This window comes from Callithrix jacchus, chromosome 3 (assembly GCF_049354715.1).
Source record: "Callithrix jacchus isolate 240 chromosome 3, calJac240_pri, whole genome shotgun sequence".
Taxonomy (NCBI): Eukaryota; Metazoa; Chordata; class Mammalia; order Primates; family Cebidae; genus Callithrix; species Callithrix jacchus.
This window is the reverse complement of record NC_133504.1, coordinates 82,261,679-82,285,490: the sequence shown is the minus strand read 5'-3', so window position 1 is coordinate 82,285,490 and position 23,812 is coordinate 82,261,679. Positions and strand designations below refer to the sequence as shown.

General features: G+C 34.7%; 1 protein-coding gene across 1 annotated transcript in view; it reads right to left on the bottom strand.

The window, feature by feature from the left end:
* LOC100395907 (N-deacetylase and N-sulfotransferase 4) overlaps positions 1-23,812 on the bottom strand; it is a 308,362-nt gene that overhangs the window by 104,475 nt on the left and 180,075 nt on the right. The window contains exons 5-6 of the mRNA XM_002745451.7: positions 8,274-8,459; positions 6,146-6,274 (exon numbers count right to left, since the gene is read on the bottom strand). Of these exons, the coding sequence (XP_002745497.5) occupies positions 6,146-6,274; positions 8,274-8,459 (315 nt within the window). The remainder of the gene's footprint in view (positions 1-6,145; positions 6,275-8,273; positions 8,460-23,812) is intronic.

Here is a 23,812-nt window from a genome sequence, read left to right as displayed (position 1 = left end):
TGGTTTTCACTGGGTCTTAAGGCTGCTGGCATTTGGACTGAAACTGTGCCATCTGTTTTCCTGGGTCTCCCAGCTTCGTGACTGCATGTCAGATCTTGGGTCTTGACAACCTTCACAATTCCTTGAGCCAATTCTTTATAATCTCTCTTTCACTGTCTATCTATCTATCTATCTATCTATCTATCTATCTATCTATCTATCTATCTATCTATCTGTTTAAATCCTGTTGGGTCTGTTTCTCTGGAGAACCCAGTCTCAGACATCTGATAACTTCTTCTATGAAGGCTGGAACTAAGTGTCATTTGGCCTGGGCTCTACCAGATGCTACCTCTAGCCTGTTTCCCTTGAGATCTAAGGAATATCTACTCATGTTGCTTGAGGCTATATGCAGTCCTTGTTTTGAGCAACATTGTTCCTTAAACCCTCATCTTTATGGCATATTATTTGCTTTAACTATACTTCATATTCCCATATTAGGATATGCTATCTTATCCATACTATTAACCCTCTAGACCCCCTTAACTCTATTCCTGCTGTGTCTATCCTGGTTTCTATCATTTACCTATGTATCCTACATAGCAATTACCATCAATTTACAATGACAAAGCAAGCGTAGTTTATGACTGGACAGAATAAGCCTCCTAATACTCCCCTCTTTCACTATCCTATCTGCCTAAAATTAAAATAAAATCAATACATCTGTGTAGCAATGATAAGCTTTTAAAAGTGAGGTTTATAAGACTTAGTATAGTTTGGTTAGTTCACAAGTGGTAAACATGGAAATACTAGAAGCCAAATATTATTTTATGTTATTTAAAGTCTTGAGATTTATTTCATGTTTAAATCTCTAAATTATGCTCTATGAGGGGTACTGTGTTCAAAATAGTTAAAAACAGATGCATAATCTATGTCTTTATTAACAAATAGACAAAATTCAAGTTATAAACACCAGTAACAATCACACCTGGGGCAAGAGTTTTAGGGGAGGCAATGGTCAGTGTTCTGAAAATTATTGACTTACCCTAAGGAGACTACTAGGACAGATATGTGCCAGGAATGCAGCCCTAGAATGAAAATGGTACGATGAAGTAACCCTTACCTGTGCTGAAATTAAATTAGCAGTAAGGGAAGGAATGAAGAGAGAAGTTTCCACATTTGCTTTCATTAATGTTTATATCTCAATTTTCTAAAATTATTTTTAGAATATACTTGATGCTTTTTAGAAATACATGCAAAAGGTGTTCATTTTGAAATATATGCAAAAGTTGTCAATTTTGAAATATACACAAAAGATTGAAATGCCTCAGATATAGGTTTGGTAGGAATACCTTTGAGGTACATTGAGGATTAATTCAACTAGTTTGTTAATCAGAGGTACAAGCAAGTTCTGAGAAAGGAAGTTTCTTGCTAAAGACCATAGAGAATCCAAGCTCCTGTTCCAAGTGGGCTGCCATTCTGCCCAACAGACCTTTTGTTTTGTTTTGTTTTCAATAGCCAGGCAGATGTAGGGGAAGATGGTTTAATTACTCATAATCTGACAAAGCATTTTTGCTCTCAGTTCCCTATATTCCAATCAAATTTAGAAGTTTCCATTTTCACACTTGAGTTATTTAATTTTTTAGAATTTAAAATAGTATGTATAAATTATCTAAAGTAATTTATTTTAAACACACCTAGAGCTTTACCACAGCCAACTTATCTATAGCTATGTTCAAAGTATATCTTTTTCTTCAAGTATAAGACTTTGTTCCATGAAACAAAGAGGGCAAAGCATAAGGTCTGCTATTTCATATTTTCTAGATACACTGAAACATAAATGAGGACAAGCTTTCCTAGGACCTCAGAAATGGAATCATTACAGGAGAAGGAGAAGAAATTAGAAAGCAGAAATAATCACAGCATTATATAATGTTGGAATTCCCACACTGCTATACCATTATACATCTATTTGTAACATGAAATAAAATTAAAACTATTGAAGATGAAAAGACACACACCCAAAAGGTCAAGTTCTCTATCTTTGATTTCCATCCCCCTCAAAATAGCAAAATTTTTAAAATAAGCTTTAGGTCATCCAAGTATACAAAGATAATATAAAGCTATATAGTTTCAATTCAGCTTTACATTGTGGTCACTTTTAGAAACTGAAGTAAGTGTGCCTACTGAAATCTCCAGCCAGAAGCAAACTTAACTTATGGGCCTAATGGGATCCATGATGAATTTTAATTTTTGAATAGAGTTTCACATATTAATATGTCATTATTACAATTAAAAATGGAAGCCAAATGAGATATTATGTAATATTTAATCATTATATTAAACACATGCTTCTTAAAAATATTCTGGTGTTTCTTGACTTTCATAAGAGAAACAAATTATTTACAAATGCAGTCTAATTTTTTTGTAGTAGTGGTAGAATTTACCAACTAGTCTTATAAAGGGGTTGTAAAGTAGATTGAAGAGGGAAATTTATAGCACTAAATGCCTACACTAAGAAAAAAGAAAGATATCAAATAAAAACTTAATTTTACATCTCAAAGAACTAGTCAAAGAATAACAAAGTAAGTCCAAAGTCAGCAGAAAAAACACAACAAACAAGAATTGCAGAAATAAATAAAATAGGGATTAGAAAAACAGAAAAAAATCAATACAACCAAAAGTGGGATTTTTATAAAGTAAAATAAAATTAGCATCTATTTATCTAGACTGAGGAAAAAGGAGAGAAAACCCCAAATAAAATAAGAAAGGGAAGATATTACAACTACCACCACAGAAATGCAAAGGATAATAACAGACTATTATGAACAGTGATATGCCTAACAGGTTGACCTCGAAGAAATAGATAAATTCCCGGAAACAAACAACCGAATCATGAAAAATCAGGAAATCCAAACAGTGTAATAATGAGTAAGGACAATGAATTGCAACTAAATGTCTCTTAGCGAGGAAAAGTTCAGGACTTAACGGTGTTGCTAGTGTATTCTACAAAAAATTTAGAGAATTAATCAATCATTCTCAAACTCTTCCAAAAAATTTAAGAGGAGAGTACACTCCCAAATTCATTTTATGAGGCTAGCATTACCCTGATATCAAAGTCAATTAAGGGCTCTATAAGAAAAAAAAATTACAAGGCAATATTTCTGACAAGCATAGAGACAAAAAATATCAATGAAATACTAACAAACCAAATTCAATAGAAAATCAAAACATTAATACACCATGATCAAATGGGATATATCCCTAGGACACAAAAATGGTTCAACATATGCAAATATGTAAGTGTGATAAACCATATTAATAGAAGCAGAAAAAGCATGTAACAAAATTCAACATCCAGTCATGATAAAAAGCTCAACAAATTAGGTATAAATATGCATGTCAACACATTAAGTGCCATATATTACAAACTCACAGCTAATATCATACTTAGTGGTATAAAGTTGAAAGCTTTTCTCCTAAGATTAGGAGCAAGAGAAGTATGTTCACCCTGTTTCTATTCAAGGTAATACCAAAAGTTCTAGCCAGAGATACTAGGCAAGAAAAAGAAAAAAACCAAACATCCAAATTGGAAAAGAAAAAAGTTACATTGTTTCTGTTTGCAGATGACATGATCTTTTCTGGAGAAAACTCTAAATATTCCATGAAAAAAACACTGTTAAAACTAACAAATTTAATAAAGTTGAAGTATACAAAATCAACATACAAAAATCAGTAGTGTTTCTACACATTGACAAGGTATCTGAAAAAAGAAATTTAAAAAATGATCCCATTTACAATACCATTAAAAAAATACTTAGGAATAAATGTAACCATGGAGGTTAAATACCTATTTACTGAAAACTACAAAATATTGATTTAAGAACTTCAAGACACTAATAAACATTCCAAGTTCATGGATGAGAATAATTAATATTGTTAAAATATCCATATTACACACAGTGAACTACTATTGCAATGAAATTTCTATCAAAATATTAATGACATTTTCCACAGAAATAAAAAGAAATCCAAAATTTCGATGGAACCACAAAGGACCCAGATTAGTCAAAGTGATCTTGAGAAAGAAGAAGAAAGCTAGAGGCATCACACTAACTAACATTAAACTACACTATAAAGCTATGGTAATAAAAGCAGCAAGGTACTGACATAAAGAATGACATCAAGACCATGGAGTCAAAGCAGATAGCCCAGAAATAAATCTATGCACTTACAGTCAATTGATTTTTGCTAAAGGTTGCCAAAGTTTGCAAGAACACAGAATGAGGAAAGAACAGTGCCTTCAATAAACAGGTGTTGGGAAAACTAAATATTCACATACAAAGAACGAAATTAGACCATTATCTCACACCATATTTAAAAATCAATTCAAAATGGACAAAAGACTTAAATCAAAGTTTCCAGTTTTTCCAATCCTAAAACTGGAAAACTACTAGAAGGAAGTATAGGAAAAAATTTGACATTGGCCTGGGAATCAATCTCTCTTTCTTTCTCTCTTTCTTTCTTTCCTTCCTTCCTTCCTTGCTTCCTTCCTTCCTTCTTCCCTCCCTCCCTCCCCCCTTCCTTTATTCCTTCCTTCTTTCCTTCCTTCCTTTGTTCCTTCCTTCCTTCTCTCCTTCCTTCTACATAAACCCAAAAGCACAGACAACAGAAGCAAAATAGACAAATGGGATTACATCAAGCTAAAAAGCTTTTGCACAGCCAAGGGCATAAACAACAGAGTGAAAAGACAACCTATAGAAAGGGAGAAAATGTTTAAAACTATATATCTGCAAAGGCTTAATATCCAAAATGTGTTTTATGAACTCAAATAACTCAACAGTAAGAAACAAATAATGTTCGCTAAAAATTGGCAAAAGATTTGAAAAGGTATTTCTCAAAGGAAAACATACAAATGTCTAAGAGTTATATGAAAAAGTGCTAACATCATTCATCATCAGGGAAATATAAACTAAAACCATAACGAAATATCACCTCACACCTGTTAAAATGGCTATTATAAAAGATGAAAGATAACAAAGTTTGGGAGGATGTGGAGAAAGGGGACCATTTGAACATGTTGGTGGGAAAATTACTTCATCTATTATGGAAAACACTATAGAGATACCTTTAAAAATAGCATTTGATCCTACAATGCCTTTACCAAGGAACTGAAATTAGTATGTTCAAGAGATATCTTAATCCTCATGAAAATTGCAGCATATTCACAATAGCCAAATTTGGAATAAACCTATGTGTCAATTGACAGATGAATTAATAAATAAAATGTGGCATATTCATGTACCTATTTATAAAATAAAATATTATTCATCCTTAAAAAAGAAGAAAATCTTGTCATTTGTGACAACATAGATGAGCCAGGAAGACATATGTTAAGTGAATAAGTCAGGCAAAGAAAGACAAATACTTCATAATCACACTTGTATGTGAGATTTTAAAAAGCTGAACTCATAGATCCAGAGAGCAGGATGCCAGTGGCTTGGGAAAAGTTTGTGGAAGAGAACAAAGTTCCAGTTAGATGGGATGAATAAGTTAACAGTTAACAGTAACATATTGTATACTTAAAAATTGCTAAGAGAATAAGTATTTTAAACCTCCTTGTTACAAAAAAAAATGAGAGATGATAGTATATTAATTAGGTTGATTTAATTATTTCACAATGTCTACATATAACAAAACATCTTGGTGTACTGTGAAAATAAACAATTCCTCTTTGTCAATTATGCCTTCACAAATCTGAGAGAAAGAACTAACTTGAAAAAAATAACAATGGAAAACTCTTACTGCTAGAAATAAACTTTGCACCAGCCACATGACAAAGTAAAAACCTTGACTATGTAATCAAATATTTGTAATACAAATATATATGTATGTATATACAGTATAATCTACAGTATATGTTACATACAGTAGATTATATACAGTAGATTACTATATAACATTTACAGTAGATTAGCAAAAATCTACTGTAAAATCAGTTCCAAAGTCAAATTTTATCAAAAAAGTATTTTAATATAGATTTAAATGCAAAATCAGTAAGATATGCTGTAAATAGAGAAAATAAGTATTTTTTAGTTTAAAAGGCAGGAAAATAAAACACATTTGAAAACACTGATCTTAGTGCAAGATGCATACATAGAATACATACTGGGTTTAGAAGTATTGTGAGAAAAAGTTCACCTCCTCTGATACTTTTATCCAGTTCTTGGGGTCCTCCTGGATATTCTTTGTAGAAAATAGTGTGAGTGAACAACCCACAAGTCTGTCGAGGGAGGACCTAGGTAAAATTGGGGAAAAATAGTACATGGCATAATTTATTTAAGAAATTCACCTCTATCTCATAACGTCAGAATATGCAAACTGTAATTTCTTATTGGATTTTCTTGGTTGCTAAGGTCAAAATCTTACTGTAATCACAATTTGATATTGGTGTAATTATGTAAACATTAAAGGAGTTTCCAAATCAAAGGCATAGAGCATACAGGTTAAGTAATTTTCACTTGGTTCTACAAATGTAACCCACCACCTGCATTATGCTAAATGATTAGGGAAAATGGAAAGCCATCTAAGTATTAATTTTATTGAAAGATGGAAATTCTCGAAGGTTACATCTCTCATGTCATTAGACTGTTACTTTCCTCGCTCTGAAATTAAGTCCTGCAGTGTAAAGGTACTCAAGTTCTGGGATTCAAAACAATTGGTTTCCATAACCCCTTCCACATTAGCTTTGTTTTCAATATACCCTGAATTTAAATTTTGTCACACAGTAGTCAAATTACTTAGTGATTACTTCTAACATATTTTGTGGGTTTTTTCTTTTTTTTTTTTTTTTGGTAAAACTGAATCTTTAATAAAGAAACCAAATAATTTTATTACAAAATCATATTTTGAATAACAAACTATTGCTAATTTAATGGACAAATGTGTCTAATTGCTTGGAGTTTTTATTTTCTTTTAATTCTTTGCTTAATTATCGTAAGGGTTTATGTTAAATTTAAGGTAAAGAAATGCATGTAATATTGGTTAAAAAGAATGATTTTTATTTCAAAATACATTGAATGCTCATTCGAAGAAAGGAATTAATGCTGTACAAGATCTCGTGGTGTTTTGGATACAGAGGATAAAGCAAAGGTAAAGAGAAACCTGGATATTTTCACTATGATTTGAAATTATGTGAGTAATTCTGTTTATACCTCCTAGATTTCTATGGACATCAATATCACTATTTGCATTATCAACAACTTCTCTTAAATCTGAGGCTTCTTCAGACCTTTGATTACCAATTTACAATAAAATAAAGCTTCATGATAATAAATACTGTATATCAGCTCTGGTTAGATACATGTGGGTGCATTTGTTTTAGCCACAGATAGTGCTTAGATAGAAAAATAAATCATAAATAGATAGATAGATGATAGATGGATTCTAATAGCAATATGAATAATGAATTAGGAAGGTGTAAATATTTAAGTGAATGAGAACAGTTTGTAAACATGTGCTCTGATCTTGGCAACTAATTACAAAAACATAATCTAAGTCACTAGAAGTAGGAACATATATTTTAAAATAGGTTATTTTATCTCAAAGTGATTAGTATAATGTTTTCCTCCCCCCAGTGAATGATTCTAAATTGCCATCTAAAAATCCAATTGGTTTTATTCTCCTTTATAGAATTTCTACATCCTATTATTTTTTAATTACTATGTGGGAAAAAGAAAAACATATACCTCCCTTTTTGGAGTATGTAAGGAAAAGACCAAAAAAAGAAAAAAAAAAAAAGAGCAGTATCCTTAGATACTTTTGAAAGCCAAAATAAACTGAATGGATACATTTAACTCTCAGATGCTATTTGTTACATTGTGTCTGTTGATAGAATAACAACTTGAGAGGTGTTTTCTTAATCCATGGAGCCTTATTCTCCTGTAAAACTGTCAGTAAAACCACCCAACCAAAGAGATACTGAAAAATTTCCTAGGAAAAGTACAGAATCCCCAGGCAAAATTTAAATACTGAAACTGCAGTGGATAATCTATACAAAACTCATTCCTATTAGTTTCAGCTTGTTTTAGACTTGCCAAAGCCACTCCACAGTTTAGGAGAGGCCTAAAGCCAAAAGACGTGTTAATGTATAACCAGTCACCACTGAGGTATGTTGGGCATTTCTAACAATCATGTAAAAGAGGTTTGAGGTTGCATCCTTAGAGGAAAAGGCCCTCAGTCTTCATTCCTCATGTAAACATTAACATTCTTTAACACGTATGGCCCTCTGTGCTCACCATGATGCTGTTGTGAATGAAGCCCTTTCTGTACCGGGCAGGTTTCAGATGTGGATATTCTTCAGTGCTGGTGACTTGAATACCCCAGACCTTCTTCCAAGCTGCATACAACTGAATGTGAACCGGGTAGACCCCTGAGTGATGTGGGGCCACAGCATAGCCCATGCTGACTGGTATTCCATGTTCCTAAAAGAAAGCCAGAAAAAAATCATGATGGAATGTGGTCAATTAATTCAGTTAAAATCATTTCCACCAACAGCTATTTAGAATACATTGAATTCTATGCTAAATATGAGAATTAAAAATCCAACAAGGTAGACGTTTTATCTTTGAGAAGCTCATAATCTGATAGAACTCCGATGGCATAACGAATAAAGTCATTACTTTGGGCAGGTGGTGTGTGGGTGAGATTAATTTAGAATTTTGAATTATAAAGTTTTGGGAAAAGATAAGAAGTGAACTTGGCCCTTCCTCAGATAAATGTGTGGAGGGGGATGGTGTCATTTGAAGAAGTGCCCAAATGTGGAGGATGAAAGGGTATAGAATGTGTGTGTGTGTGTGTGTGTGTGTGTGTGTGTGTGTGTGTTGTTGAAGAAAATCAGAAAGGTAAGTATGAATGATGAAGTGATGAACTTTTACATTTAAACTGAGGGATTTAGAATTAATTTGATTTTAACAAGGTAGATAAGGAAGCTTTCTGAGCATGGAAGTCAAGGTCTGCTCTGAGTTTCAAGAAGGACCTAGTGACAACATGCTAAGATAAACTATAAGGGGACGGAAATGAATAAAGACTGCATTAGGAAACTATTTCTTCGGTGCCAATTAGGTGAAGATAGTTAATTAATAAAATTATTTACAGTCAGATTCAAAGGCAGGGGACTAATACCATACAAGATCCAGTGATGTTTTAGATGCCCAGGGTAAAGGAAAGGTAAAGGTTAAGATTTTCTCCTTGGTTTTAGACCATAGCAACTCCATTTATTTTTATAAAACTTACACTTTACTATGAGATTCTTGGGTAAACTGTCAACTCTAAAAGAAAACTAGTACAAATTTAAACAAAATATTTAAAAAATGTCAAAGAATGAGATTATATTGCTAGGTACATAAAATAGATCTGCAGTTTTCTCATTTCTGCTTCTTTATATCCATCTCTTTAAATGCTTATCTGCTTTATAAAGACTCCTTGTAGGATTGAGTCTCATCAATTGAGGTTATAAATGACAATGCACAGTCATATATGAAAGCCTATTGAATCAATAAGCAGAACACAAAAGTGTTGACTTGACAATTGCCATTTATATTTTCTATTACATGGTACACAGCAGAGGAAGAGAATTCAGTCTGGTATAATAAGCAAGTAGTGAATGGATCATGTATCTACAATGCCTTAGTCATACATTACACTCAGCTCAGAAGATGGACCCTAAATTTTTCACAAGTCTCCATCATTCTTCCTTTCATGTAATGACCCTCATTGTATAGCCAAAGTCACTTCTCTTTTTCCAAGACTATGGGTGTTTTCTAACATCTATTACAGCAAATCACTCTGTAGAAAGACTGAATTATGAAATCAATGCTGTAAAATGAGCTAGAGTCTTTTGCTACACACTTGGGAAAATTTTATTTCTTGATCTGTGCAGAAGAAAAATACTTCTTTCTAGCACTTGTGTTTCTGATACAAGGCAAAGTTGGTAAAGTCCAGTAGTAAAAGTACTTGGAAACTCCCAGAGAGGACAGGCAACAGTTGTTACCCTGACATCACTAGGGGACACGCACTGGCACAGCCTTAGTTCCCTCAGGTTTGTTCCTTGCTCCCCAATGAGTGACCACAGAGTATTTTGAGGATAAGTGATTAGTAAAGACTATTAGCATTTGTACACTGTTGATTTTGTCACTTTTCACATTATGGGATAAGTCTTATGGTATCATGTCTTATTATAGTGTAGATTCCATAGATCCCATAAGAGACATTGTTCTAATAAATAAAGCCATATTTGAGGATAAGTATTATTTCAGGATAATTTGAGGATAATTATTTGAGGATATTTGAGGATAATTGTTTATTAGACATTGTTCTAATAAATAATTGAAGCCAATTTGAGGATTCTCCAGCATTCAAGACATTGCAAGATTGTTGATGCATCAGGTGTGAGACAGAGATGTACTTCATGAGAAAAATCTAGAAACAAGGGTGTCCAAAGTCCTCTGTCTGGTAAATAGAATTGTATGAATGTGCCCAGAAAGGTGCTCCTGATTCACAGGAAAAGGGAATAAAATCCATTATCCTCCTTTTACTCTCTCAAAGGATTCATACTCAGGTTTTATAAGACTTGTCCCATAATGTGAAAATGACAAAATCAACAGTGTACAAATCCTAACAGTCTTGACTAATCACTTTGTTAGTTCCATTCTCTACCATTGTATAATATTTTACTCCAAATTTGGGAGCCTAGAAGGCTAGATAAAGTATGTGAGTATCCTAGAAACAAAACAGTGAAAAGTAAAATCAGCAAAAAGAATTGAAATATCAAACAACTATATCTCCTCAGGAAAAAAAAAGACATTTTACTTTTGACAGGTAGTAAAATGAATTGTAGAGCTTTCATTAAAAAAACAGAAGGTACAATGCAATTGAATTGGTGAGTAGGAAGGAAGGGGCAGTAAAAAAATTTTATTATATTTATTGATTTTTAGGGCCCAGTGTTATACTGTTCATAAGGTCATCTTATCACACTGGCAACTGGAGCTCAATTAAAATAGTAAATCATACTACATAATTATGAGTTTATGCTTTTTCAATTCAAATGACAACACAAAGTGAGACGTAATTCCCTAGCAACTCTTTTTCTGTTATAATGGGGCTCATTGAACTAGAAGCTTTTATTCTTTACTGTCCAGGGCTTAAAATCTACTTCACAAAGACTTGGCCAACTAGAAAATCAACTAAGCATCATATTTACACAGGATCACAAAAATCACAAGATTTGAAAAATCTTCCAATATAAATATAGGAAGCACTTGAGAGTCTATAAAAATAGACATATAAATGGCACAAAACAAATTCAAATATAGCTTTAATTATTAGAACAATGTCTCTTATAGGATCTATGGAATCCACACTACCATAAGACATGATACCACAAATAGAGGGGTTTGACTTCATCTAATGTTTCCAGTACATTAAATCCCAGTAGGCTGTGAAATAAGATATTGTAATAATTTACAGACTATATTAAAAATCACCATTTTACAAAAATTAGAATAAAATAAAATGTATTTAGCACTAAAGCTCTAACAACAACTGAAATAATGTCATTTAATTTTCCTTTATAATTCCTACTGATCATATCTTCTTTTAATTGCTTAGTATCTGACATTGAAATGGAATAGCTCCCTTGGGTTATCTTGTCTACTCAGCCCATAGCTCTCAACCCCTCACAGGATAGGAAGCATGCAGGTGAATGAGCAGGCGCAGGGACCAGGATGAGTGTTCCTGGGTACCAGCTGGAGTAGAACTCTGTGCAGCTTCGTGGCAGCATCTAGGGGGGTACTGGCAACTCCCAGGATCCCAGAGGGAGTGTGTTACAGTGTACTCTTTTAGCTTTGTTGTCCGAGGATGGCTTAATTGTTTAACAGCTCAGTGGAAGGTCAGGGTGACAGTTTTTTGCACCTGCCCTCTTGGCACCCTAGTTCTTGTCTAGTGTCCAGAAAGAATCAGGTCGCATGAAGAAATTGAAGAGTGGTGAATGTGGGGGATTTTACTGAGTTTGTCCCAGGCCAAAGAAACACTTCTCCAAAGTCCTGCTGTCAAGCTGTTCCTCTGAAGTCAAGCTGCTTCTCTCTGACATCCAGCTGCCTTTTCTTTTCTCTCCTCTGCTGCTCTGCTCTGCTCTGTGGCTCTGCCACCACTCTGCCGCCCCTCTGCCAGGGGAGCCTGGAACTTTTAAGGGTGCAGGATAGGGTGCAGAGCAGGCCAAAAAGCAACATTCGAGTGGGAAAACAGGAATGCATTTTCTCACTTTGGGTTACAGTCCCAGGTTTGAGGGTATGGTCCTTGTCGGGAACCTCTCCCAGTATTTTCCTGCCCCATGTCTGTATCAATATTTATGAAGTATTTTAAATTTATGTTTAATATGATTTTCCTAATCATTCTATGAGGAGGACTGGATACTGCTATAAAATGTGGAAACAGAGGCTCATAGAACGCACATAACTTGCTTATATTCACAAGTGTCAGAGCTATATCTACCTAAGTAATTTAAATTTATCATCTTTGCTTTGGCTTTTTCACTAAGTTGCTTCTCCTGTGACCCCTCCCCTCCCCAAAGCATGCCTGAAGAGACTTACAAGAAAGAATTGATTTTAATATGCGTGTTTCTGAACTAGATCTCTTCTCCATATTTTATTTTATTTTTTTGCTTGGAAAGATTATAAAACAAAGTCTACATTTCTCAAACTCCTCTGCAGCTATCTTTTTTCTTTTAATGAAAATGAGTTAGAGCCTGTTAGAAGTACTCAAGACCAATTTTGGAGGGCGGTAGGAAGGCAAACCCTAAATTTTGGCAGCTCCTGGCTTCTGTTGCTGGAAGTAAGGTCTTGCAAATAAGCAAGTTCTTTTTGCAGCCATATTTGGTGCCTATTTGCAAGGCAGCAGCAGAGACTCACTGTTTTTTTTTTTCTTTTTAATATTTTATTGCGTTTTCCGTTTGGGGGTACATGTGAAGAACATGCAGGATTGTTGCATAGGTACATACCTGGCAATGTGGTTTGCTGCTTTCCTCCCCATCACCTATAGCTGGCATTTCACCCCATGTTATCCCTCCCCAAATCCCCACCCCTCAATGTTCCTCCCCTAGTCCCCCTGCCACAGACCTCAGTGTGTGATGCTCTCCTCCCTGTGTCCATATGTTCTCATTGTTCAACACCCAACTATGAGTGAGAACATGTGCTGTTTGATTTTCTGTTCTTGTGTCAGTTTGCTAAGAATGATGGTTTCCAGGTTCATCCATGACCCTACAAAGGGCACGAACTCATTGTTTTTTATGGCTGCATTGTATTCAATGGTGTATATGTGCCACATTTTCCCAGTTCAGTCTGTCGTTGACAGGCATTTGGGTTGGTTCCAAGTTTTTGCTGTTGTAAACAGTGCTTCAATGAACATTCATGTGCATGTGTCCTTATAATAGCACGATTTATAATTCTTTGAATATATACCCAGTAATGGGCTTGTTGGGTCAAATGGAATTTCTATTGCTAGGTCCTTGAGGAATCACCACACTGTCTTCCATAATAGTTGAACTAATTTACACTCCCACCAACAGTGTAAAAGTGTTCCTATTGTTTCACATCCTCTCCAGCATCTACTGTCTCTGGATTTTTTCAATGATCACCATTCTAACTGGTGTGAGATGGTATCCCAATGTAGTTTTGATTTGCATTTCTCTAATAACCAATGATGATGAGCATTTTTTTCATATGTTTGTTGGCCTCATATATGTCTTCTTTTGAAAAGAGTCTGTTCATATCCATTGCCCACTTTTGAATGGGTTTGTTTGTTTTTTTCTTATAAATCTGTTTTAGTTCTTTGTAGATTCTGAATATTAGCCGTTTGTCAGATGGGTAGATTGCAAAAAGTTTTTCCCATTCTGTTGGTTGCCGGTTCACTCTAATGATTGTTTCTTTTGCTGTGCAGAAGCTCTGGAGTTTAATTAGATCCTTTTTGTCTATTTTGGCTTTTGTTGCCAGTGCTTTTGGTGTTTTAGTCATGAAGTCCTTGCCTATGCCTATGCCCTCAATGGTTTTGCCTAGGTTTTATTCTAGGGTGTTTATGGTGTTAGGTCTTATGTTTAAATCTTTAAGCCATCTGGATTAATTTTAGTGTAAGGTGTCAGGAAGGGGTCCAGTTTCTGCTTTCTGCACATGGCTAGCCATTATAGAGACAGTTCACCATTATGGAGGCAGACTGCTATTACTGAGGCAGTTCTAACTATACCCCTATAAACAAAACTGCAAGGAAGTTCACACAGCAGCTGGGCAAAGCTTATGGCAGTTCAGGAAAACCTCTGCTGGCAGACTATGACTAGGCTACCTCCTCGCTGGGCAGGGCATCTCTGAAAAAAGGCAGAAGCATGACAGAAACTTATAAATAAGCCCCGCCTTCCCAGGACAGAGAACCTGGGAAAAAAAGGCAGTTATGAGCTTCACTGCAGCAGACTTAAATGTACCTGCCCAGCAGCTCTGAACAGAACAATGGAGCTCACAGCTCAGCACTTGAGCTGCTTGTCACCTCAAGCAGCTCCCTGACCCCCATATGTCCAAAGAGTCACCTCGTAAAGGAGAGGTCAGGCTGACATCTGGCGGGTATACTTCTGGGACAAAGATAGCAGAAGGAGAAACTGGCAGCAACCCTTATGGTTCTGCAGCTGCTGCAGGTGATCCCCAGGCAAGCAGGGCCTGGAGTGGACCTCCAGCAGTCTTACAGCAGAGGGGCCTGACTGTTAGAAGGAAAACTAAGAAACAGAAAGAAATAACTTCATCACCAGCAAACAGGACATCCACTCAGAGACCCCCTCTGAAAGTCACCAACTGCAAAGACTCCAGGGAGATAAATCCACAGAGATGGGAAGAAACCAGTGCTAAAGTGATGAAAACACCCAAAACCAGAATGCTTCTCCTCCTCCAAGGGATCACAATGCCTCACCAGCAGGAGAACAAGACTGGATAGAGAATGAGTCTGATGAAATTGACAGAAACAGACTTCAGGAGGTGGATAATAAGAAACTTCTCTGAGCTAAAAGAACGTGTTCTATCCTAATGCAAAGAAACTAAGAAACTTAAAAAAAGGTTCGATGAAATGCTAATGAGAATAAACAGCTTAGAGAGGAATATAAATGAATTGATGGAGCTGAAAAACACAACACGAGAACTTTGCGAAGCATACACAAGTTTCAATAGCCAAATTGACCAAGCACAAGAAAGGATGTCAGAGACCTACCGTTTTTACAGAGCTCCTGTGGCAGCCTCAGAAATGGTAACTCCCCCAGGGAACCAATTCTATATGGTTCTGAGGGTCCCTGCAGGAGTGCAGCATAGACTCTGTTTCATGAGTCCTTTCAAAGATTTTGGGAGTCCTGGACTTATTAAGTAAAAAGTCTTCTTGTTTAATATAACTTAAAGTGGCTCTTGTTTCTAGTTTGGAAACCTGACTTCAAGAGCTATTCTTTACTTATTTCTAATAAGTATAAAAAGATTTAAGAGCTTCTGGTGAGAAGTCTAGTGGTTTAAATTCTGAGAAAACAGAGGAAAATTTTGAGAAAACACTTCTCAGTACTTATTCAATAAAATTGATTGACATGGTAAATATCCATTTGTCTAGCTGGATACGATCATGTAATGTATATGACTGTTAAATCTCATATATTGAGCAGCCAGTGAATAGTGCATAGGAGACTACAGTCATTTAAATTAAAATTACCAAATGCTCATCAAAATAATAAAGTTAAACTACATTTGAAGTCATTGTTTTTGAGTTCATGACTTATGTCAAGCACTTTGCTAAGTACTGGGGATACACAGTGTATCAGATAGGGCTTCTACCTTCATGAAGTTTGAAACTAGAGACAACTGTGGAAATCAGATAGATGTGTCTTAATTTTTGTTGAGTCTTCACCTAAGATTATTTAACTTAAAAATATATGTATATAATTACTTTTAACTTCTAAGTATTTTCCTAGCAGAAAAGAATGATGTCCTTGACATGAACATCTCACGTTAGTTGGAGGTTGAAATATTCATCCAACTAATGTTTCCTTAATAGATATTAAAATTAAAATAAGAAATTTATATCTAAGAACCACAATTTTAATCTTCCTCAGCCTATTATTAATAATTGGATAAATGAAATTCAATATCATAAATTTTGTCTGGGAAGCTTTTGATAAGAATGAAATATGGATAATTACTGCTTGTGTTACCTGATAGTTCTAGTGATATGGCTGCACAGGCAAGTTTTTGATCCACTGACTTTGTGTTGGTCCATTTTCTCCATACCCACAATAATCAAATGGAGCTTACTATTGATGCTTCCAAAAATGTTTTTTCTTATGGATTTTAAATAGCAGTTAATAATTGTAATCTTCAGAATCAAAAGTATTCCAAACAGGGTCATAATCTCATAAAATACTTAAAGGAATGAAGTATTTTATGAAGTATTATATTTTATGAAGAATGAAGTATTCCTGATCAATGGTTATTATGAAGAAAATGAATACCTTAATTTCTTAAATCAATTTGTTTATATCAGTTTGCTTTTATTTTAAGATGAGTAGAATTTATATACACATTATACATATATACTTATATTTACTATTTATATATGTACATATTTACACATATTTATATATTATATATATATGTACATGCTAAGGATAAGCATTAACTAATTAATTAATTAAAAAATTTATTTATTATACTTTATGTTCTGGGGTATGTGTGCAGATCATGCAGGTTTGTTACATGGGTATTCACATGCCATGGTGGTGATTTGCTGCATCCATTGCCCTGTCATCTACATTGGGTATTTCTTTTAATACTATTCCTCCCCTAACCCCAGAACCCCGAGGTCCTGGAGTGTGATGTTGCCCTCCCTGTGTCTGTGTGTTCTCATTGTTCAACACCCACTTATGAGTGAGTGCTTGTGGTGTTTAGTTTTTTGTTCTTGTGTCAGTTTGCTTATATGAGCAGACACTTTTCAAAAGAAGACATTTATGCAGCCAGCAAACATATGACAAAAGAAAGCTCATCATCACTGGTCATTAGAGAAATGCACATCAAAACCACATTGAGATACCACCTCACACCATTTAGAATGGTGATCATTAAAAAATCAGAAGACAACAGATGCTGGAGAGGATGTGGAGAAATAGGAATGCTTTTATACCATTGGTGGGAGTGTAAGTTAATTCAACCATTGTGGAAGACAGTGTTGTGATTTCTCAAGGATCTAGAAATAGAAATATCATTCCCATTATTGAATATACACCCAAGGGATTATAAATCATTCTATTATAAAGACACATGCACATATATGTTTACTGCGGCACTGTTAACAACAGCAAAGACTTGGAACCAACTCAAATGCTCACCAATGGTAGAATGGATAAAGAAAATGTGGCACATATACACCATGGATTACTATGCAGCCATTAAAAAAGGATAAGCTTTAAAAATAACATTACTAGATCCCATGCATTTCCCATAAAATTCATATAAAAAAGTTTGGATATTTAATAATAAGCTTAAATCTTAAAGACAGGAAAAATAGGTATTCATTTTTATACCTAAAAATACATTGACATATGTGAATAATTTTTAAATGGTATATTTTCACTATAATTTATAGCTGCACTTTTAGAATGTTATTTTAAAGTAATAACCTAATTATGTAATTCACCAACATAAACTCATCCAATCGTTCCTTGCTGTGTTCAAGTTGAAGTACAATTACTAAACTTTGCCCTCCCAATGTCAGTAATGATTTCTTCTTGGGCACATTCCCTGATTATTTTCTCCCACCCTAGACTGAGGTTGGTTAGGTAAATTTGTGCCCTTATAGTCTTCCAAGAGTATCTCTATATTAAAACTTTCTTTATTACATTTGAATATCCTTGCCAATAGAAACTAAACTCATCATGTAGAGAGATCATTTTCTTTTTCACATAATTATATAGAATATTTTAAGTACATAATAAAATATTTATTATTCCAAACAGTATACTAGAGGTTGGACTCTGGAGACTGGTTGGCTGGATTTGCATTTTGGCTTTGCCATTTATTAGTTGTATAACCTTGAGAGATTTATTTTTCTGTGCCTCAAATTTCTCATGTATAAAATTAGGTTAATAGTATTAGGGGTTAAGAGTGAGGGGAATAGATGAGTTAATAATCACTCTGCTTGAAATAGTGGCTATGGAGCCATACACTCGATTTAAGTATTAATTTATTGAGCAAAGATACACAGATCACTTTGGCAAAAATACCAACTTTGGAAAATGCAGGTACAAGAACCACAAGCTTTAGATGTGTACAACGACTAAGGACTGAAGCAGAGAGGAAATTTAAACCAAAAGCAAAATATGTTCCTAAGTCCCATGGAGATGGAGCAGAGCTAAAATCAGGAATAAGAGTGGCCTGTCCATTACCACTGCCATCTCTTTCCACCTTGCTCTATATTTTAGGGTCCAGTGTGTGAACTGTTTCAAGGAGTTCTCTTGCTTTCTTGTTTCCAATTGAGTCTGGCAAATGGAGAATCTTGGTAGGAGATCAGAAAAGAAGGAGTGAAGCTGGGATATTTATTCTATTAACTCTTCTTACACAACGCCATCTAAAGTTGTCAGACTCCTTCAATCAAATGTCAAAACAACTGTCAAAGTGTCCCCAACCCTCCGTCACATATAACCCCTTCCATCTTAACTCTGGTGACTTTTTTTCCTCTGTGTCCCTTCAAACTTTGGGATTTCACAGCTCTCCATCTCCACTGTGTTTAGTCTTAGGATATTACCTGAACATTTCGCTATATCCTACATAATGCTTTGTAAATAGTTTTCTTATTAAATCCTCTGCAATTGTCATTGTCATCTCTAATTTTCTGGCACCAGCTATGCTGGAAATAGTTACTATAAAACCTCGCTTAGATCCTAGGAACACGGATTAACATTATGGTAAAACAATACAATGTAGGTAACCTCACAAAGGGGTACAGATTTTCTTGAAAGAACACTGCTACAAAGGATTGATTTTGATTACCACAGCACCTTGGTGCTAGCATGCATTGCAGTGTTCCTTTGTGAAGATAACCACATCTTTAAAAAATGGGCAAACATATCTGAAAGCTTCACATGCAGATGTAGAAGAAACCATAGGTGAGCGTCAGCATCACCTTGGTGCTGCACTTTTGGTCAGGCACTGACGTCTACTTTCAGGGAGACCTGACACACACAGAGAGCCAGAGGAAAAAAGAGGACAAATGGAGGTGCAGATGATTGGGTTCATAAACATACAGGAATCATTTCCTGTATTTTACACAAGTCTCTGGGCAGAAACTTGAAAAGTGGATGAAGGTGTCAACTGAAAGAGGGGGAAGAACAAGCAAATATTATTTTCTCTATTTTTATGACCCTATGTTTGCACTTCAGGAAATATGACTTGTGAAACCAGTCCATAATATATTTTGGATAACATGTACCCAATGCTTAGCAGAGTGCTTGGTACATTGCTGGTATTTAATGAATAATTTTAAAGGAAATAAATACAAATATTGTTAAAGAAACATGTCACAGGTGTTTAATAAATTAGTGTGAAGAGAAAAAATAAAATACTAACAGCATTAAACAATGCACTTGTAGTAAAGAAATAATGTATTAAACAGTACCCTGTTGAACTTAAAGTATTGATTTGCCCTCCTAAATGTACAACTTCTAGGGAGTAACACTGGTGTTAAAGAGAATAGATCTCATTATCTATTTTTCCTTTTAATAAGGACTTGGATTCATATTCTCAATTTGGAAAATGATTCTAGAATCATTGATTTTCCCCTGTGTTTAGGAGACTGAAATTGTCTTCTTGTGTTTTCATAAGTGATAAAAGTAATGACTATGTGACCCTGGAAATTGGCTGGGTCAGTCTTGACATTTTTTGGACTGAAGCCTGGCAAATGGTGACAAATCTCTGGAGGGCTCTGTGTTACAAATGGATTTTTCTTTGGAAAAAGAAATAGCACAGAAATGGCATTGCCTCTACAGTGTTGAACTTTCCGATCCTAAGTGGAGCTATTTTGGGCAATTGAGACACATCCCTTTAATATTCTTGACCCTGCTGAAGGTCTACTTCACTATTTAAAGGGGACCAGCAGAAAAACCAAGCAAGTTTTCATTCACATTGTATAAAATGTCCCAACTGATTTGGCACTTGCTTTTCTAAATATTTTGTTCAGAAGTTTTACTTTATTGACAATAAAAATAACCAACGCATGGCTTATTAATTCCATTTATTCATGTTGATGATACAGCAGTGAAGAAAATAGAAAAAAATTCCTGCCATCAGAAAGCTTACATTTTAGCAGGGTGAGTCCAAGTTCATACAAAAGAAATAAGTAAATAGTGTAATATATTAGAAAGTGATTAGAAGCATGGAGAAAAATAAAGCAGAAATATAGAGTGGAATCTAGGGGTATGGGTTGCAAAATTAAACAGATTACTCAGCCGTGGTCTAATGGGCAAGGTAGTATTTTAGTTAAGGTAAAAAGTTGTGATGTATTAAGCTATACAGACAATTTGAGAAAGATTATTCCAGGCAGAGGAGACAGCACATATGAACTCTGGGCATTTTTAAGGAAGAGCAAGGATTCTATTGTTTTTGCAATAGAGTTAGTGAAGGGGGAGATTAGCAAGAGATGATGTTAAGGGGCAGAGTTGCTGCAAATAGCCTTGCAAATTTTTCACGGAACAACTCTAGAGGGCACCATTCACTTTTACCATGTTCTTCCAGAAGCTGTGCAATGTCACAACATGGAAGAGAAAGAAGGGGTGCAGATCTTTTAGGTTTGTATATATAAACATTGTTATGATAATTACTTTTTCTGTAGATATTTTCACATGCCTAAAATTAAAATCATGCCTAATATTTTATTTTTATTTTGTTATCATCATATTGAAGTGGCAGTTGTAATGAGAGAAGTATATGAAAGGTTTTGTTGTTGTAGTTGTTACTTGTAGGAGGTCTTTTTTTTATTGAAATAAGAAACAAGATCATCAGCTGAGAGTAGGGATGAGATAATTTGTGCAGTAGTTTGAAGAGAGAGGAAAAGGTATAGAAAAGTAGGATTATAAATAAAATATAGACTTGTATTGGGCACTAAGGTCCCCTTGGGATCTGTGTCCAGGTTCCAAAGTGAGAGCAATTAAACATTGGTCCAAGACAGATTTAGTTTCAGGAGTATAGGCATAAACATGGTGTCAATTTAGATTCAACCAGGGTTGAGACTTTATAGGGAAGTATGATAAAAAGAAAGGTGTAAAGAAATTCAGAGCGTATACAAGGGAATGAAAGTGTATTAGGATTGGCTCTTGAAAGAGGTCAAATAAGGAGGAAAGCAAGTGCCCAAGAAGAGTGAGGGACAACAAAGATGCAGTCAGCATGCTATCCGGAGAAACACAGAACTGCCTGTTAGCACTGTTCCCTTCATTGCAGGCCTGTGTTACAAAGAAAGATGGTTTTGGATTTAACTTAGAAGCAAGAGAAATGATACAGGTATTAAGTATTATGTTTCTAATAGTGCCTTTAACCTAGACTAAATAATGACATTCAAAATTCTTCAATGTGTTAAGTCAGGTGGAAACAAGAATGATATTATTGAGCCCATTATTACATTATTTCTATAGTACCATAGGCAGAAATGTGCAAATAAAAGGTACTCAAAATAATTTTGCTTAATACAAATAACATAATTTTCACAATATGATTTTCTGTAATTTAGTTTTATGTAACAACGCTACGTAAGTATTTTGGCATATTCCTCATCATTTTAAGTACCTCAAGTATTTACATGCAGAACACAAATAAAATAGTAGGCTTTAAAAATCTTCCATCTGATTGCATTTGATGGAGGATCGCATCTTCCATCTGACTTCAGTGGGATAGCTGGGGATGCCTGTATATGTGAAGTAGACAAGGGAAAGAGGGATAACTGCCCTTTTCAAAGCTGGCTATGGCATGCTTCATTTTCTGATGATGAATATATTTCCAAGCTTTTTGGATCCTTCTACAATTATATATAGCAGCGGATGAGTTGCAATCATTAATTCAAAGTAATCACTCTGCAGAAAAAGTAGATTAGCATAAACTACTACTTTCTCTTAGCAGTGAAATATTTTTTAAATATTATTTTTGAGTCAAGCTGAGATTTCCCCTAGGAGGCATTTTCCCAACTTAATGTCAACTTAATACATTTATAGAAAAATGTTTTAAACATTTGGTGTATGCATGAGCCATCCCTCTGATTGTTGCTTCCGTCTCCCACCCTCAAAATACAGAGTGTTATTACATTTTGTCCTTTTATGACATCCTGTGCCTTTTCTTACTTAAAATAATGATTGTTTGCAATTTTGTGGAACTTCTACTACCATGCAAAGCAGGTTAAATTTCATCAGACCAAAAGTAGGTGTTTATTAATAAATGGTACCCATATACTCAAAGAATTAAATTAATATGTTTACTTGAGTAACTGGCCACATAGATTATTAAATAATTATATTTTTCTGTAGACATGTTGACACATTTCAAAGTAAAATCAGACTGAATTATTGCATTTTCATTTTGTTATCCTGCTGAAATCGTATCATATTTGGAAATAAGGTAATCAATACAGTTCTCATCTCAAAACAAGTTTATATTAAACACCCAATTCTCCTATGCTATTAATTAGCGTTAACTCTTCCCATTGTAAACATATTTGGAAACAATTTCTTATATTTGAATATTGCTCAAGTTACTGCAGAAAAGACTGTAAAGAACGGAATCAACTGTTTTAAAAAATCATGGAATGCCGAAAATGTTCAGCCACTATAGATAAAGTATAAAGGACACCATCAGACTAAAAAAAATTTTCAAACTCTAAAATGAAAAAGTGTAAAGAGAAGAGGCAGAAAAAGAAAAAGCTGTTTTTTTAAAATAGTTTTGAGGGATTTTCCAACTTAAATGGGGCATATTTAAGAGAGCAGTTAAATAATAATAACAAAACGCAAGAGGTAACTTATAATGCTAAAAACTCACGGAAAACTTTGGCTCAATTATTTTGCAGTCATTTAATAATTAAAAATGGCTGGGCGCGGTGGCTCAAGCCTGTAATCCCAGCACTTTGGGAGGCCGAGGCGGGTGGATCGAGACCATCCTGGTCAACATGGTGAAACCCCGTCTCTACTAAAAAAAATACAAAAAATTAGCTGGGCACAGTGGCGCGTGCCTGTAATCCCAGCTACTCAGGAGGCTGAGGCAGGAGAATTGCCTGAATCCAGGAGGCGGAGGTTGCGGTGAGCCGAGATCGCGCCATTGCACTCCAGCCTGGGTAACAAGAGCGAAACTCCGTCTCAAAAAAAAAAAAAAAAAAAAATTAAAAACAAGGGTAATCATTGAAGCAATGAAATTAACATTTGTGAGAGCTAATCATGCTATTACTGACCACTTCAAGAATCCAGTCACAAAACTGTTGTCTAATAATTGATTAATATCTCTCAATAGCAATACTTTTTGATATTGAAAGCAGCAAAATGTTATATTTTAGTTTATTATTCTATACAAATATTCCTTTGAGGGTGTACAAATTCTAGATAATGAAAACAACTTGAATGTAAGCAAATCTCAAAATAATTTAATAGAAAAATTCTGAGAGAAAGCATTAGAGCATACCATTGGGTGGGGAATGGGTCCAACCTTTGCACCAAAAAAGGATCAACCCAAAAAAACAGAAAATTGAAAACACAGTA